Genomic DNA, 18,053 nt, shown 5'->3' with positions numbered 1-18,053 from the left:
GGGCTCAGCAGATTTCAGCGCAGACTTATCGCTCTTGCACAGGGACTCACGGGTCCTGACAACGCCTTGAGTAGAGCTTGGCCCAGTCTTGACTGGGCTGGCCACTGGATCCAGTATGTATAGCTCTGCTGGAGACAATCTTCAGCTGTGCCAGTTGCTTCCCAGGTTTTGCATGTGGACAAAAAGGGGTGAAAACCTGCATCCTATGCAGGGGAGCTTGAGTTGGCAGCTCTCAGGGATGGGGATGGGATGGGGACAGAGTGGGGCAGAAGGGAGGCATGGCATTCCCAGGGACGCTTTGCCCACAAGCTTTCCTAACGAACCCAGTGCTGTGCCAGCAGCGAGGGGCCTGGTTTGGGGCAGTGCAGCTCTCCGAGCCGTCTCCGAGCTGCTAAGCCCTGCTCAATCCGGCCGGGAAACTGCCTCTCTGTCCTTGTCCCCACCAGGCTGGTCACACTCGGAGCTTGAGCTGTGGGTGGTGTCCCTGACTGTGCACCCTGTGTCAGACTGTGCTGCAGGAGAGAAGAGGCACTTATTCCCAAAAAACAAGGTTGAGGTTTTTAAAGAAAGGCTCTAAAACATAGGCTGTAATTTGTCCTGAAGTCCTGCTAGGGAGGAGAGGAGAGGAGAGGAGAGGAGAGGAGAGGAGAGGAGAGGAGAGGAGAGGAGAGGAGAGGAGAGGAGAGGAGAGGAGAGGAGAGGAGAGGAGAGGAGAGGAGAGGAAGCAGGAGAATTGCATCTTCTCCAAGGACAAGGCTGGCCACCCTGGAGAGAAAGGGTTGCTTTGAGTGAGGTTGTTTTCAACTTTATGTTATTTATTCACTAAGACTGTGCCTACACTTAAAAAAACCTTGGGAGCAGGAATGTCCCAGCCAACTAATTTAATGGCAATAATAAAATCAGGCATATTCCTCTGAAGATGTGAAGGTTTTACAAGAGATCAGTAACACTCTACCATGTTCATATTTGTAGAAATGGAGGCACAGAAAGTTGCAAGAGTTGCTCAAACCCACTTTAGCTGTCCTTCAGAATAAAAACCTGATCCCAAGTGGCCTCCTCTTGGCTCCTTTCACTAAAACATGGGAAACTTCCCAGCATCCATTCCTTGGCAAAATCAAGGGCAGTGCCTGAGGCAGAGCCCTGGCTTTTTGAAGCTGAAAGAAAACTGTAGAGAGGGAAAAAAAAAAAAAAAATTCAAAGAACCCCAATGGTAACCAATAGTCTATTTAGTCTTTCATGAATCCTCTCAAGATGAAGAAATAGGCTCTGAATTTTTAAAGAATAACCTATCCCTATGCTACGCTATCCTATCCTATCCTATCCTATCCTATCCTATCCTATCCTATCCTATCCTATTCCTTATCCAGCAGAGATAACTGAGTAGCCAAATGTTTTAGGTCACCTTTCACTGCGGGTTGATGGAAACTTGTTTGTGCTCTCTAGAGAAATACTTGTTTTAATCTTATCTGGACCTTTCCCTGCAATTTGGATTGCTCAGGACTGTATGGTTCCACTCCAGTGATACTTTTATGATGATGATTATGGATATTGCTAGATAGGGAGATTAAAATAGTACACCTTTCCCTATAAAATAGCATATATGCATAGCATATGAAATATTCTATAGCGAGAAAGAGGGGTACTTCTCTGTGTGTAGAGACAATGGACTGGACCTGTCATCCACTGGACATGTCCTGCCCCAGAAAGCTGCACATATGGCTTCCCCAGGGTGAGCAGCACCAGCCAGGGCTGGGCCTTCCGGGAAGGACCAGGCTCAGTAGCGAGGATCACACAGCCCTTGACCCCTTACAGGGCTTGGGGAAGTGAGGGCAGCTTTTCTCGTCTGGCGGAGCAGGAAAATGTTTCCAAGCACGGGCAATGTCTAGAGGCTCTGAGCTCACCAGTGCAGCTGAAAAAAATCACCTTTCTGTGGACAGGGCTTGCTCCCACCACCGTCTGACCAAGTCCAGCCCTGGCAGGAGACATGCGCAGAAGGGGTTAAATCACCCAAGAGCTGCTCATCACCTCAGAACCCAGGTCCAGCCAGAGGTTTTCCTGGCATGGAGGTGCTCCCTGGAGACCAGCAAAAAGACCAGCTGCCAAAACCCAATGCCAACACCAGCAGGTCTCTGGCTGAATTGTTTAAACTTTTTTTTTTTTTTGGAGCTTAGGAGCCTGTAGGTGCTGGGCAGGGGAACGGGCCAAGCCCGGTCCTGGTGTAAGGGGTGCATGGCCATGCCTGCAGCACCTGTAGGGATGCGTACCTGCGTGCCTATGTAATGGACGTGCCCTGCAAGCGCTCCCACATCGAGCAGCCCCTTCAGCGTGGCATGTCGTGGGCAAGGGGCAGCTCTGGGCAAGGGGGGAGAGCCACTGAGGCTGCTGCTGGACGTGGCTGTGGGCACACAGGGGCAGGGCAAGGGGAAAAGTCTCATTTCTTGCACATCAGGAGGGCTGCCCGAGTGGTTGGCATGCTGGAGGCCAGTCCTGCTCACATATCCCACTCATGTCCTCCATCAGGGGGACAACCGCTTGCCCAGGACACCTCTCTAGGGAGAGTCATGGGGCTCTCCAGGGCAAAGCCCTCTGCAGCTGCCCCAGGCATCTGGTGTTGCACCCTCAGGTGAGGACCTGCCCTACACTGGGGATTTACTGGTGGTCCGCGTGTCCCCATGCTTCCAGGGAATGTCTTCTTCTGTGCCAGGGAGCCATCAGTCCCAGGGCAGTCACCCCAAGTACTGAGAGGACAAATTTGGTCTCAGTGCCTCAAAAGCATCAAATAAAATCCTTTCCAAAGAGCAGATATCTGTAAATTTAACAGTTGTAGGGCAAATTTCTTCTGTTATAGAGAAGTCAAACAGCCACCCAGTACCACCCAGCTCTCCTTCACTGACCTCCTTCTGCCAGTCCCAAAGCACTTTGAGAGGAGTGCAAAGAGAGGGACACTGACGTGGTGGCAGAGCACCCCGATCTCCACCAGACGGAGTGCCGGGTGGGTGCTGGCTGGACAAGGGTCAGGGAGCTGGCCCCACATCCCAGAGCCATGCCTGGCTGGTGGGCAGCCAGCGCTGCACCCAGGGGCTTGTTTCTGCACTTACTCCTGTGCCCTTTGCTTTTGCAGCTGGAGAAACCTCTGCGTGCTCTGCTTCCCGAGACCGGTGCCGGTCGCCGAGCTCCTGCCCCAGCCGCGAGGAGAGGGGATTGTTTTGGCTTTATGCACGTGGCCTGGATGGAGCCCTCCTCCACTGCCCTGGGGAAGACGAAGGGTAATGCTTCTGGCTAGTACAGGGTCACTAATGCCCAGGGGATGGTGAGGGCATGAAGGAGGCTTCCCCACAGAGGTCTCCCGCCAGCGCTGGGTTGCGGGCAGAGGGCAGAACCCCATCACACGCCTGCCAGGTGGGCTCCGGCGGATGGCCGGGGCTCACCCTTCCCAGCAAGGGCTTGCACAGTGCCTGGCTCCCACGGGACCTGCAGAGTCCCAGGAGGTGGTGGTGTGCAAGCTGGGCAGCAGCCTCATACCGCATGCCTGGCCCCGAGTTACAGCCAGTGCGTGCACAGCCCTTGAACGTCAGCAACCCTTACAGAGGGGGCAGGATGGACAAAAGCAACCCAACCATCGCTTTGTCCGTCAGTATCTACCACTGGCCACACTCCAGCTTAGACATTTTATGCATTCCAGCTGGTAAAAACTTTTCCTTCCATGATCCTTCTGCTTTGTCTTCTTTGGACCAAAAATGGGGTTTTGATTAAAGATGCTTTTCTGTGGAAAATAAAATCAAGCAGATTTTGTAAATAATACCAAGGTTTTTATTGAAAGAAATAAAAGCAGAAGACATTGATTTGAAAATGTGAGCTGCTAAAAGTATTCCGAAACTTGACCACTCCAATGCAAGTAGAAGCGAAACTAGAGAAAATAAAAACATAATAGGAGATATTTTTAAAAGCTGACAATGCTAATAGCTTGGGGATGTTGGCTGAGCAAAAACTTCAGGCTTTGACTTGAGAGAGAATGATATTTCAAGCAACAAGCTGCTTCCCCTCTCGTTACACATGGCAATGAGCATTTCAGATGTTTCAGATTATTTTCTCCTGGTAGCTGTAGTCTGGGGTTAGGGACCCAGCCCACAGCAACCAGCCCCTCTGCTCTCCCCACTTCCAGAAGGCTTCCCAGACCTCTGCCTTTACCACCTTGCACCCGTCACTTAACTGGCTTTATAAGCTGTTTTTTCTCCTGCTGCAGCTGCACGCAGTGAGATTTTTTGGAAACTGCAATGGAAGCAAAAAGCAACTGCTTTCTTTTTAATGAAGAGAGGGAGAAGACAGCAGCCCTTCTCCGATGTCTCCTTTTGCTCAGAGCTTAGTCTCTGCTCTCTCGAATCACCGCATGTCTCTGACACCAGGCTTTCCCCTCCACACATGTTTATGTTTGCATTTAATACTGCAGCAAAGCACCAGCCCGTCTGCTCCAGGCTGAAGCCTTACTGGGTCGGTGGAGGACACTGGAAGGAGCAGCTTCTTCTGGGTTTGATCTCAACCAAATGACAGTTTTGACCTTCCTCCAAACCACAGGACAGTGGACAAATTTCTGACTTACTAACATGTAAAAAATTGTTCTGAACACCTGAGATGCCTGTCAGGATGTAATTTGCTCCTACCCACCACCTGCACCCCTCTCTCCTCATCCAAAACTACCACCCCCACCTAAATTCTCACTCCTTGAGTGAGATATCTAGCAGGTGTCTCTTCATTTTTTTTTGCAGCTGATCAGCTTTACCTGCTCTCTATAAAGGGCCGCAGTGAGCCAGCAGCAGTGATATGATCACCCTGAGGAGGTTGGGGTGGTTGTGTTCATGGGCTAGATGAGCTGCTGCAGGAAACAAAGCTATTCTCATCTGGGTTTTAGGAAAAAGCCTTGGGCTTCTGCTCTGCCAGGGCAATCAGGGTCAGGGTGGGCTGGTGCAAGGATGGGAAGCATAGGGGATGAGGGGTCTCTGTGCTCGCCGGCTGTGGACTGCTTCCCGTGCTTCAGGATGCAACCTCTGACGGTAGATGTCCTCCCAGGTGGGTTTGATGCTTTGCTCTCTATTTGCATCAGATTTTTGTTTTTTTTTTTTTTTTGAAAAATGCTGCAAGCTTCAGCCCCCTGCTGTTTTCTTCCAGCTTTGCATGTAGTTATTCCCTAAAATCTAGAGGGTTGTTTGTCTGTGGGCTCCAGCTTGTTCAGAGCCACAGATGGTTGGCTGGGGTTCCTGCTCTGGTTTGCTGTGTCCCTGGGGTGTAGGTGACAGGATATGCAAGAGAAAACTGGACAAGCTAGGAGTTCTACAGAGGATAGTTGAGAAAGCTTCCCTAGGTGAAGAAGTCCTCTAAAATCTTTCCTAACCTCTTCCTGGACTATGCTGTGTGCTGTAGTACCTCAATGGGAACAAAAGTAGGGCTTAGTGCCTGCCTGGAGCAATCTCTTAGATCTGTAGCGGAGGAAAGCTTGAGCTTTTTTTTTTTTCCTTAGTAAAAACATGTGTTTGCAGGAGTTCCCCTTCCCACCTCCCCTCTGCTCCTTCTCTGAGCTGAAACTGGGGCATCTTCCCCTTATGCTGTGTGCAGGCCCTGTGCTGGGCGAAAGCTGTGGGTTGCCTTAGGTGCTCCTCTCTCAACCCTGCCCCTCCAAACCCTGTGCTTCTTCCAAAACATTGCCTGCTGTCCCAGTGACAGCCTGCCAGGCCTCCTTACCTCTCCATGCTGGCAAGCAGCCCTTCCCAGAGCGGGAGAGGCTGAGGCACTTGCTCAGAGGGGTTTGCAATCTAGGTTAGGTAGGAAATGATGCCGGGAGCAGTGACATCAGGGAAGAGGGTGGGAGGCAGCTTGCAGATGACGAGTCTATGAGGTTGCCTCTCTGTGCAAGGTACGCGTTGCATTAGTAATGTGTTTGTAGCAAATAACGCTGGGCTAGCATGGGAATGTGGGTCACTGCTGGCAGAACCGTGGAAGGAAGAGGGAGCTGCTCGTGCTGTGCTGGGAAGAAAACGTATGTTACTGAGGGATGTTTGGTGGGGGGAGATTTAGCTGCAGTAACTGCTCCAACTTGTAAGTAGCAGCTTTATGTTGTGTGAGCGGGTGCCTGCTGCCTGGGGGATGCCTCCAGCCCAGGTGTTGGAGTGAACTGGTCTTTGACGGGGGTGTGGGGTGCAGTGGTTTGTATTCCTGGTGTGTAATAGTCGCATCATATCAGGGAACTCCTAGACTTGCTTGCTGATGCTCTCTGTGGCCCTGGCCATGCCTGGAGCATTCCTGCTGCCCCAGCAGGCACAAGAAGGGATGCAGCCGGGCATGAATAACCAAGGATTCCAGCGTATTTTCGTGACCTATTTCTGATTCTGTTGTTCAGTGTGTGTGTGCTCAGGAAATCTTTGTGCTTTAGGGGGAGTAAGGTTTGTTAGTGATAAGCAAAATCCTGTTTGACCACTTGGGAGATTTAAACCAGAAACTAACCTGGCTTTGAAGGAGGATTCAGGATGGAGAAGGTGGCTCTGAGCCTGAATAGAAAGTGATACAGGATGGGGATGTACATATTCCCAAAATGTCCATGGTACTTCAGTGCGGAAAGAGACTCTTGCCTTAGAGCAAGTACATTTAATGAAATAGCTTTGTTGGAAAACGCTGCCCTTGGTCAGCAGGGACTTGTTGAGTAGCTTCACTTCCAGAAAAGAAGCAGTGGAGCAGAATGGGGCTGGTGGAGGGAAGCATGAGTAGGCTGCCAGGCTGTGGCCCCTGGAAGAGCTGTGCAGCCTTTGCTCAGCAGCGATGCTCCTGCATAGGTGCAGGCTGTGGAGACCTTGCTAAAGCAGCCTTGTCCAAGCCCCTCAGAGCAAGTCGGCAACATTTCCTGCATCCTGTGCTGCCAGGAAAAACCTCCAAGGCAGATGGATGTGTTTCTGGAGCTTGCCCACAGGCTCCCCAAGATGCCCAAGCTGTGAAGTGTCCACCTGTGTCTGAGTCATTATTTTCCTTCTGAGTCTGGGATCAGAACAGTGGCAGTAAGCTGACCCTGGGGCCAAACACAAGCTTGTGGGGGTTCAGACATGGAGGTAAAGGCCACGTCACCTGATGGAGCGGGACCGAGGTGTTAAACTGTGCAGGCTTGGTTGGGTTGCTCTGGTGAGAGGCTCCTGGGCACGGCATGGGAGCCCTCCTCTACCTACTGCTGCCATCTGTAATTTGGGGCTTGTTCCACACACATCCCTTGTGCTGACCTCCTCCCTGGCACTGAGCTTTGCGTGAGCGTTGCCTGCTTGGAGACAGCAGGGATGACGTCCCTCTGCTGTGACCGTGGTATCTGGCCAGCCTGTCTAGCAGCCTGTGGGACACATGCAGCCCCAAGGCAGGCGTTGGATGACCTTCAGTAGACCTTGGTGAGACAGGGAGAGCCAGGCTGTCAGGGAAATAAGGACTATGCCCAGTGGGAGGAGATGGGGATTGATCTGTCTGGGTGCTGCCTGCATGTTGCACCTGCTGCAGGGCAACCTATTGAACAAGGTCAGGGTCTCAGACCAGCCTGGTGTTGTAAGCTCACTCACCAAATGGTTTGTGGATTTTTATTTAAATTATTGGTTTCCTTTTCTTATCCATTCAGAAACTCTAAAACCACAGGCTGTTTTTGGCTCCTCATCAGATCTGCACCCAGACCCCAGAACTGCTGGCGGTGCCCAGTTCAGTGGTTCTCTGGAGTGTGCATGTCCCTCCATCTGGCAGATCCTATGACCCATGCAGGAAGGGCTCTGTAAATTGGCTTGTGTTTACCTCAAAACTTGTTGTTCTACAAACTCCTTGCCTGGGGAGATGGGCTCTGGCAGTTGGTGCTGCCAGTTCCTTGGTCTCTCGAAGAGCTAGTCCAGGATGACAACTTGCTTGTGTCTACAAAGGCCCCTTTTTTTTGGGGCGGGGGGAAGGTGTGTGTGTCAGGGGGGAAGCGCATTTTTCTGTATATGTTTTATTCTTTCTTTCCCTCCAGTGGCAAATTTAGGACAGAGCCAGGGAGTAAAACTGAGTCTTGAAATACTTTTATTATCTATTCCTAAGCAAAACAAGGAACTCCTCTGTACAGGTTGCACTTCCCAGGCTTTTCTCTTGCTCAGCCTGTTCAGCAGGGAGCAGGCTCGGGACTTTGCCTCTCTGCAGAGGGAGAGGTGATGATGATGATGGGTGGTGGCAGCCGCCTGCACGGGTGAGTAGCAGGGACGCTCCGTGGTGGGAATCCCAGCTTCTGGCACTGGCTGTGTGTCCTTGGGCAAGTCACTTACTTGCTGTGGTGTGTGTGTGTCCTGGCTTACCTCCTGCAGGGCCCTGAAAGGTTTCATTCATGTCCCCAATTACTTGCGGAGTCCTGAATGAAAGGGGCAGAGGATGTGCCAAGTGCATGACGTATCCCAGTACAACATCATCCTTGTGAGCACTCTCCTTGTCCCTCCTGGGGACCCAGGGGTGGCTCAGAAGGCTTGACAGTGGTGCTTTACCCTGAATACCCTCTGCCATGGGAGAGTGTGTGTTTTGTGGCACTCATCCCCATCCTGTGCGCTACTGAGGGCTCCTGGCAGGGCTGGGAGAGGAGCTGTCCTGGTTCCTACAATTTCGTGGTTATTTTGGTACGTGGGTAGAAGGGGGAGGAGGGTGGCTGTGGAGAGAAGAGCAAGGTCAGTGAAGAACAAACGTGCCTCTGTGCAGTTGTGATCACGCTGCCAGCTAATCGGCTTCGGTGCTCCAACTTTCCTCGCAGAACTCATCAAGCACAGCCGTGACAGGATAGGACAAACCATCAAGGCCTCCGGCTCCAGGCTCTGCTCATAGTGAGTATGAGAGCCCTTTAAAAGCTCAGCCTGGTATCCCCTGGGCTGGCTCGGCGGTGAATGGAGCTGGCTGGCACCGGCCAGATGTGGGCAGTCCCTGGGGACAGCCGCCAGCACCCGCTGCCACCCAGCATCTCCTGCCATGGTCAGCCGGGCTGCAGAGGAGGGGGGCTCTGGGATGGTGGTGGGTCTGTGCCTGGAGGTGCATGGGGGCGGAGAGGGGGAGCACCCACAGGTGAGACGAGGGGAGGCTGGTGGGATCTTCGGGCCCCCTTTTGGAAGGGGCAGGGTGGAGGGTGGCTGGGGGGGGATGAGAGCCTTCAGAGCCTCCCTGCAGTGTATGAGAGCTTGGTGGGGGTGAGGGGGAATGGAGAAAGCTCTCTGGGGCAGGGGAGAAAGGAACAGAGCTGGGGTTTTTGTGGTGTGGTTTTTTGTTGTTGTTGTTTTTCCCCCTTTGTGTCGTCATCCTGGCTTTTGCAAGGAGCCTGGGGGAACCCTTAAAGCCAAAGGGAGGAATCTCTGGGGTGGCAGGATCCATCCGTCCCCAGTGATGATTGAGCAGGGCAGATCTAAACCAATAAGTGTTGTTCAAGTCCAACTTCTCCAGCTGCACTGCGTAGATGAGAGCCCTGGGCTTTAATGCCTCTGCTCACTGAGCCTGACCTGGCTGCCATGGCCAGCCCCTCCTCCATGCAATGTCAACAGCTCCAAACTGCCCTGGTCTGCCCTGGCCTGGGGGAATGGCCTCTACGTGCTGCCAGCCCGGGTGACATGTAGTGGTTGGACACAGCAGGACACTTGTTGGGTGGCAGGGCTGGGTCCTGCAGCATCCCTGTGCAGAGGGATGGGGGCTGCATCTGCCTCGGGAGGGGTCTGGCCATGGCCAGGAGGGCTGCAACCTCATCGGGCCCTGATGCTGTGTTGCTGCTGGGGCTGTGCTGGTGCCCTGACCAGTTTCTGCTGTTGCAAACCAAGGACTAACTGTGGCATTTAATATGCTTGTGCTTGTTCAAGTCACTTGTGCACTCAGGAATGGTGGGTTTTTTTCCCCTGCCTCTTCTGTCAACATGCCTCTCCCTCTGCACCCTGCCTCCCCCAGAGCGTGCACACCCCCACCCCTTGGGAGCAGCAGTGCTACCGAGGGGGTAGCTGGGGAGCTCAGCTAAGATGGGGGAGCATGCACTGGGGTCTGTGCTGGTCCCTGGCGAGTTAGTGGAGTAAAGCTGTTTCTCTTGGATTCTGTTTTCAATACTGGCTTGCTCTCTTTCCCAAGTGCTGAACGAGTTGCTTTTTTAATGGACCGTTCCCGGAGCCCGGACAAAAGCACCCAGGTGAGATCATGGCTCTGAGCCAGCAAGCCCTCACCTTTGGGATGAAGAGAAGGGCTGGTGTCTGTAGGAGAAAAGCAAGGAGGAGAGCCTGTGTTAGCCTGCTAGGAGTCTTACTGCTGCCTTGTCCCTGTGGGTGATGTTGGGTGGAGAACAAGGAGAGCAGAGATCCTATATAGCCTTTTGGACAAGGCATGATGTGCCCAGAGTCTGGGGAGGGAAAGATTCCTGGTGAGCAGGAAGAGGAGGAAGACTGTGTGTGTCCGTACCCCCTTCTCAGTGGGAAGAGGGAGGCTGCACCTTTGTGGTGCTGGGTGAGCATAAGGCCACTTCCAAGGCTCAAGACTTGGCAGTTTTGGGGCTGAATGGGAGCAGGCAGAGGGCTGTAGGGTTTGGGAGGGATGCTGATGTCCTGCTGCAGGAGTGCTCCTCTGTGTCAGAGCTGTGTACGCAGCTCCTTGCCTAGCACAGGCAGTGGGGAGCGCCTCGTTGTCTCAGTGCTGTGGTGAGCAACTAAGCCATGCAGTGCCTTTCCTCTGTGGCAGCACAGCAGGTCTTGAAAGCCTCAAGTCAAGAGCCAAGCAGTTGCTTAGTACTCTTTCTTTGTGCAAGTATGGGATGAGGACTTTGGCACAGACTCTAGGTTAGTACAGCCTCCAGCTTGGGGATGATATTGCTTTAGTGCATAGCTCTGTTATCACTTTCCCTAGCACTCAGAAATTTGCCAAAGCATCCACTGTGTCTCTTGCTGATGGGTGTTTATCAATGTCTCTGAGCAAGCAATGCTGTATGGAGGAAATGAAAGCACAACTTGCAGCATGGTCCTTGTGACTAATATTATTGTTATCCTCTCCAGCCTCCAACACCAACTGACAACATCAACCTTGGACCTTCTGCTAACCCAAAGTAAGCTCCCTGCAAAAGCCAGGTAGGGTGCGGAGCATGCAGCAAAGAGATCTGGCAGGGGAATGCAGTTTGTCCCTGTGTCTTGCATGGGCAGTATCTGCAAAAGTCCTAACAATTGCATTACTTGGCCTTTAATGCCACGTGCATCACCAATGCACATGCTTTCAAGGCATTCAGCTATAGCTGGTTCCTGTTATCATCCTCTCCTGTCTGTGTCTGCAGCCCCTTGTCCCCTCTCTCTTAAGAGGTAGCAAGGGAAGTTCTTCCTCATCACTACTGGCTCCCTGACTATCTTTCTCTAGAAACAGTGGTAAACTGTCCCCTGTGAAGGTGCCACTTGGTCCTGATGGGTGCCTTCACCTGCTGGCGTGTTCAGCAGGTGGGTTGCTGAGGGAATGCTTATCCTCTGCTGCGTGCACTGACTGACATAGTGTGAATTCCCTGTTTACTGGGAGGGGGTGTCACCTGTCCAGTGCCCTTTAATCCCTTTCACAAACACTTGTTTTTCCAAGAAGGAACTCTGCTTTGATCGCAGTGTTGCTGTTGCATGTTTCTCTCCCAGAAACATTAACTTGTTTCATTCTTGACCAACAGTGCCAAGCCAACAGACTTTGACTTCCTGAAGGTTATTGGCAAAGGAAGCTTCGGAAAAGTAAGTGGGTTTGTACAGGTGGGCTGTGGCTCTCTGCAGGCTGATTGGAAAGAGACTTCCTGGCTGAAGGAATTTCTAGATGTGTCCTTTGCTTGCACCTCTCCTGAGGAGTTCGGCCTGAGTGGGACTGAGGCCAGATGAGACCTGAGATAAGGTTTTCATAGTCTGTTCTTATGTTGAGCTGTTCTGCAACCACTCTAAGGACAGAAGTATGAGGTCTTTTATGCTCAGGGTGGTGATGGTTAGGAGCAATAACTGATTCAAAATAAGCTTCAGGCTTGTTCAGCTAGCAAAAGGTCTCCAGACAAATCTGTACCTTGTGAGACAGCAAGGATCCCCTTTAAACAGAACTGTCGCTGAACACTCCAAAACTATTTTCTATTGGGTGTGTAAGAGACGTATGCAGAGATGTTGTGTGCTTCTTTCCAGCGATGAGAAAGTGCTGGGAAGTCAGGGGCTGGAACTTGGTCCTTAAAACTTTGTATCTGACCCTCTGAAGCTGTACTCTGTGTATAATCACTCACAAGAGCATTGAGCTGATAAGGAAACACTAACAAAACGGCAGAAGGTGAGACTGAAACCCATGACGGGACCTTCTGTTGCAGGTTCTCCTGGCCAAACGCAAGTGTGATGGGACTTTTTATGCAGTGAAAGTCTTGCATAAGAAAACTATCCTAAAGAAAAAGGAGGTATGTCTGCTCTCCCTGGCTATTTCTGTGGATAGTAGTCTGTGTAGGAGCTATCCAGGTAATGGAATTGAGGTACCTTGTGGCTGGCATTCATGTAGACAACTCACATGTTAAAAATAGATTTCTCTGTGCCATGGGAACTGAGACAAATTGGGTCAGATAGCAATGAGTGGTTCCCTTCCTGGGGCTGGAGATGACCTTCTTGGGCCCCCAGTTTCTACCTGTTTTGAAAACAGCAGTGAGCCCCTGTGGCAGGCTGGACTGGACCCTTGCCTGAAACTCTAACGCCTTGCCTGCTTTTTGATAGCAAAACCACATCATGGCAGAACGCAATGTTCTCCTGAAAAATGTCAAGCACCCCTTCCTTGTGGGACTCCATTACTCCTTCCAGACCTCTGAGAAGCTTTACTTTGTGCTTGACTATGTAAATGGAGGAGAGGTGAGTGCACTTACAGGCTTCACTTTAATTCTCTATTTGGACCTTCCTAAACCTGCTGCTTTATAGCCTAAACCTGCTTCTTGTCAGAAGACAATGATGTTGAAGTATAATATTGCTTTGACTTCTGGCAAGGACCAGCCAGGAGTAGCTGGCATGCTATCTCACCTGTAAACTGAGGGAAAACCTTTCCTGGCTATGACCCCAGTCAGATTATTTATTCCCAAGGCAAGGATGCTGAGAAAAGCATGTGCCAGGGTGTTTTAAAATCCTATGGAGAATATGGGAAATACTGATGTTGGTGAGCTTTAGGCAAAAACCACTTGTGGGCCAGCTCTGGATCCTAGTCTAGTGCTTGGGTGATGCCATTGCAGTATGCTAGACTACTTTTTCTGTCCTGTAGAAGCTCACGGTTTTTCAGCTGTCTTTTCTGTGCTATCTGAAACTGGCTGGGAGATATTGTTAACATAGATGTCTTGCCCAAACAGAATTCATATTGGGGATCTTAGTGGGTTCAGCTCTGTGCATGCACCACTCTTCATGGCCGTACTACCACTATAATTGGCCTGTGGGTTGTAGCAAGCTAGGAAGCTTAACTAGATCAGCAGATGACCATTTTTGAGAGGAAGGAATTCCTAAGTGACATGGTGACATAAGAGAAGGACAAATGAAGCAATTTCTAGAGAGGTGTTTAGGTTGCTTAAAGTCACATGGTTCAGGCTTAGTTGGTGCTGTTCATATGCTACTTGCTGCAAATTAGTTTTCACTAGAGTAGCTGATTTTCAGGCTTGCTTCAGATATCCTTCAGGGTTTTTTTAGAGAAGAAATGATCAACTCTCTCATCTGCCTGTAGCTCTTCTTCCACTTGCAAAGGGAGCGCTGTTTCCGTGAACCCCGGGCCCGATTCTATGCTGCAGAAGTTGCTAGTGCAATTGGGTACCTGCATTCCTTAAACATCATTTACAGGTAAGGTGTGTGTCCTGCTGGGGCATGCAGGGTCACCAAGTCTGCCCAGCCAGGCTGTGTGCAGTGCTGGGGAGGAAAAGGACTTTACTGGGGCCTGCAAAATGGAAGACTGGAGTAGCTGAAGAATCTCCTACATCAGATAAGACAGTGTGCTGCTGGCACTTTATCCTGCAAGAGGGATGCTGTCTGCACAGGGCCTGACGGACAACAAATAGTACCAGCCTGACAGGGGGAAGGAAAGGGAATGGCTAAATGCAAAGATATAAAATAAACCTCCCTCAGTAAGTAAGAAATTGTCTCTCAGTAATAATTTATGTATAGATATGCAGAGAAATGCAGGCCAACACCCGATCCTGTATGACAGCAGTCTTTCTATGTTTGCATGTGTGGATGTTGATACCCAACAGTGATGGGAATCTGCACTTTGGGAAGGTCTTGGTGAACTGGATTGGGAAGTTTTGTTAGCTCCTGTTCTTAGATGATGCTGCTTCAGATCCAGCTCTTCTAAGTATCTGGCCAAATCTGCTCAAACAGCACTTTTTGCCTTGCAGGGACTTAAAACCCGAGAACATTCTCCTGGATTGCCAGGTATATTCACAGCTCCTGCTGTCTTCCTTCTGGCTTTAAATGCATCAGGACCACAGAGGGTCACAGTTCTGCAAGCTGGGCTATAGCTCACTTCACTGCATGGATTGTGTCTGTGTGCACCACTGCATTTCTGTGCAGATCCTGCAAGAGGGGGTGAGCCTGCCCTCTGCAGAACTGCACACTTGGGGCCCTCTCGGCTCATTTCCAAAAGCTGGGACCTGACTTGTGGGCAAGCATCAGGGGTGCTAAAAGCAAGTCACTGCTGCTACTCTGATGGTGACTGCTATATAAACCGTCTCTGGGATAAAGCAGTGGCAAAGCACAGCAGTGCTGGGTCTCGTCATAGCGATGCAGTTGTAGACAAATTAAAAAAAAAAAAAAATCCAGACTCTTTCTCTACAGGCTCCTATTCTTGTACTATAGGATATCCAGAAGGTGAGGGAGGAAAAACAGATGAGCAGTGGGGAACTAAATTGTGCATGAGATGCAATGTGAAGGCCAATGCTTGGAAATCTTGTCTCCTCTCTAGAAAGCGTGGGCCAAGCTTGAAATTTCTTTCTTCTTTAGGGACATATAGTATTGACAGACTTTGGACTCTGCAAAGAAGGAATGGAGCAAGAGGAGACAACTTCTACTTTTTGTGGCACTCCTGAGGTACATGTGCTGGGGTTTTGTTGTGACCCAGGGGCTGGAAGCCTTCAGAGACTTCCTGCTCTGGGTCTCAGACTTGGGTGGGTGCTCAGCATCTCAAAATATGGGCTCTGTGAATCAGACCATCTTGGGGTCTCTGAGGTTGTCAACCTGAAATTGGACTTCAGATAAGGCCTTCCCTGCTCAGCAGAGACAGTTTCACTCCTAACAGCCAACTAGTGCTCTAAATTTTCTGTGCCATCAGGGGCAGGGATCCCTGCACTTGGAAATGGCCGGTGTTGTGAAACTGGGGCTGTTGCAGTTGAAGATAACCTTGACCCTGGGAGCCTACGGGCAAGCCTATGAGCAGGCTGTTTACCTGCTCTGATACCCTGGAGCTGCAGAACAGGGAGCCTGCTGGTACTGATAAGCACAGGACCTTGCTGTGCTCTTCTGTGTGTCCTTGGTGTACACGAACTGCAAAACACACTGTGCAGAGGAGAGGACCAGGCTCTCCTCTGGAACGTGAACACTGCTTGAGGGGAGGGAACTCCTTTTCTCCAATGCACCTCAACTAGGCTTTGCTAAAACCTACCTCCAGTTCAGCTTCTTGGAGGATTTTTTTCTGCTTCTTGCTGAGCTGGGGATTTTGAAAGCTCTTTGGCCTGAGTAATACACCTGTCCCACCCTTCCTTGGACAGCTTGGAGAAGGGTCTGTAAACAAGATGCCTTTCAGTGTTCAAGCTCAGTAGAAGTGGACAGGAATTTCCTAGTGATAGCCCTCTGCTTTCGGTGGGGACCCACTTTTGCAATAGTACAGCACAAACCAAGCAGGAAGGTTTGAGGTTAGGTCTGTGGGTTTTGATGCATGTTGGCTCTTTTTTTTTCCTGCCCTAGGTAGGAAGCCTGATAGTAGACAGATAATCCTGTGTGAGACTAGACTTGATGTCCTGCTTGTCCTGCAGGCCACTTGAATTCTTCCCTGTTGCTCCTCACTGGTGGTTATTGGTAGTTTTGCTGCCTTGGACAGACTTATTGGAACTGAAAAATGCAGCTTTCTCAAAACCACAGGAGCCTCTTAAGAGGTGTAATGTGTCAGTGCAGTTTGCTGGTTGAGTTGTACAAGGATTTGCCACCCACCACAACTTGTCTACAGGAAGAGAACATTCTGTGGCCCAGAAAAACACTCTGGGGGTTTTAGGTGTCTTTCAAACACATTGCTCTGAAGCAAGTGGAGAGTCTATCAAAGCATAGTAGTAAATGCATCTCTGTGCTTCCCAATGCATTTGCTCAGTTTGAACTGCAGACAGATTTGTGTACTTATGAGGACAAAGCCCTTCTTTTATAACTTGACTCAGATATTTACTTCTGACTCTTCCCAGTACCTGGCTCCTGAGGTGCTAAAGAAGCAGCCGTATGACAGGACAGTAGACTGGTGGTGCCTAGGAGCTGTCCTCTATGAGATGCTGTTTGGACTGGTAAGTCTGGAAGCTGTCTGGTTTATGCTACGTGGTGGAGTATTTATTTTTGAAAGTTGTGATGTGAGGTTGGTCTGGTGTTCCCATGGTACCTGACATGGACAACTGAATCCTGAATTAGATGACCTGTTTCAAGCATACCATTGAACAGAGACATCAATTCTATATCTGAGATATGGCAGGTGTCCTTCATCTACTCTCTGCAGGACTCATTTTGACCTGTGATGTGTGATTCCTTATGGTAGCTCATGTTTTATCTGGCTGCTTCTCCTCTCTTCCAAATTAGCCTCCTTTTTACAGCCGGGATGTGTCTCAGATGTATGACAACATTCTGCACAAGCCACTCCAGATCCAAGGAAGCAAGACTGTGGCAGCTTGTGACATCCTCCAGGGACTTCTCCACAAGGACCAGAAGAGGAGGCTGGGTGCCAAGACAGACTTTGTAGGTGGCCTCCATTAGGATCACAGGGAGGACAGATAGGAAACCTTTCTGTTCTGAGCCTTTCTCTCATAACAGCACTGCCTTGGAAAAGCTTTCCATGCAGTTTGTCTCTCCAGCCTCCTAAAGGGGCATATGGGGTTGATTTGGATTTCCAAAGGGACACAGTATGATTCAAGGCGTGGTGGCAAGCTAGGACACCAATGTGTGATGGTGTCATCTCCCTTCAAGGGATTACTGGACCATGACTCTCCTGTATTAAGGATTTGCTACATGGCCCCTACATGGATATGGGGTAGCTCCAAGTCTTGCTTCAGCCACTTAATGCTATGAAACCAGCTGGCAGGTGCTGGAAAGGACGGTTGGCAGAAGCCTGACTTTTTTTGCCTGTGCTTTCTATGCAGCTTGAAATAAAGAACCATGTATTCTTCAGCCCAATAAACTGGGATGACTTGTACCACAAGAGGATTACTCCTCCATTTAACCCTAATGTGGTAAGTGGGTATCTATGTTGGTATCTGTTATATACTGGTACAGAAGGAATCCTCTCCAGATGTCTTACACTGAATTGAGGTTAGGAATTGCAAATGCAGCAGTGATGATGCTTTTGGAAGAGCAGTTGTGTTAGATTGTCTGAACACAAGTGGTTGGTTGGGGTCTACTCCCTTGAAATGACTGTGTGTGTCTGCTCCTTGGCTTAGGCTGGTCCAGCTGATCTGCGACACTTTGATCCAGAGTTCACTCAAGAAGCTATTTCTGCCTCCATCACCCAAACGCCTGACCTAGCAGCCAGCAGCTCCAGTGCCTCAGATGCCTTTTTAGGATTTTCTTATGCACCAACTGAAGAGGGCATCTAGGTTTTATAAAGGCTTTGAGAAGCCAGTTTTTAACCGAATGGTTTTTATGGTTTCGGGTGTGGGTTTTTTGTGGGCTTTTTCTTTTTTTGAAAGGATTGGTTTGCTCATGGTTTAAGGAAATTAGGACTAATACACTAACTGACTGGGATGGAACAGAGCTCTTCACCTTTTTTTTTGGTCAGTTTTCCTCTAAATGACTGTTCTCCTGGCAGGGAAAGTGGGATACTGACTTATGATTTCC

General features: G+C 50.2%; 1 protein-coding gene across 2 annotated transcripts; it reads left to right on the top strand.

The window, feature by feature from the left end:
* Positions 1-3,214: 3,214 nt before the first annotated feature.
* Positions 3,215-17,812, top strand: SGK2 (serum/glucocorticoid regulated kinase 2). 2 transcript variants are annotated; one of them, XM_086474510.1, is made up of 14 exons: positions 3,215-3,266; positions 8,774-8,843; positions 10,117-10,174; positions 11,028-11,077; positions 11,672-11,729; positions 12,335-12,418; positions 12,726-12,857; positions 13,708-13,820; positions 14,372-14,408; positions 14,976-15,062; positions 16,421-16,516; positions 16,803-16,958; positions 17,360-17,449; positions 17,657-17,812. In XM_086474510.1, the coding sequence occupies exons 1-14, from the start codon at positions 3,215-3,217 to the stop codon at positions 17,810-17,812; spliced, it is 1,239 nt and encodes a 412-aa protein (XP_086330636.1). The 2 variants fall into 2 exon arrangements, with proteins under 2 accessions (XP_086330636.1, XP_009957054.2); XM_009958752.2 differs by lacking the exon at positions 3,215-3,266 and adding an exon at positions 4,863-5,064.
* Positions 17,813-18,053: the final 241 nt, after the last annotated feature.

The sequence above is a fragment of the Leptosomus discolor genome, chromosome 17, assembly GCF_034619465.1.
Source record: "Leptosomus discolor isolate bLepDis1 chromosome 17, bLepDis1.hap2, whole genome shotgun sequence".
In the NCBI taxonomy this organism is placed as follows: domain Eukaryota; kingdom Metazoa; phylum Chordata; class Aves; order Leptosomiformes; family Leptosomidae; genus Leptosomus; species Leptosomus discolor.
The sequence above is the reverse complement of the archived record's forward strand: the minus strand, read 5'-3'. Positions and strand labels throughout refer to the sequence as shown.

Excerpts from the sequence above, each read along its gene's own strand:
- SGK2 (XM_009958752.2), top strand. The coding sequence starts at position 4,863 with ATGAGCTGCTGCAGGAAACAAAGCTATTCTCATCTGGGTTTTAGGAAA. Across the intron at positions 15,063-16,420 it reads CTTTTTGTGGCACTCCTGAG|TACCTGGCTCCTGAGGTGCT; the intron begins GTACATGTGCTG and ends GACTCTTCCCAG. Across the intron at positions 16,517-16,802 it reads ATGAGATGCTGTTTGGACTG|CCTCCTTTTTACAGCCGGGA; the intron begins GTAAGTCTGGAA and ends CTTCCAAATTAG.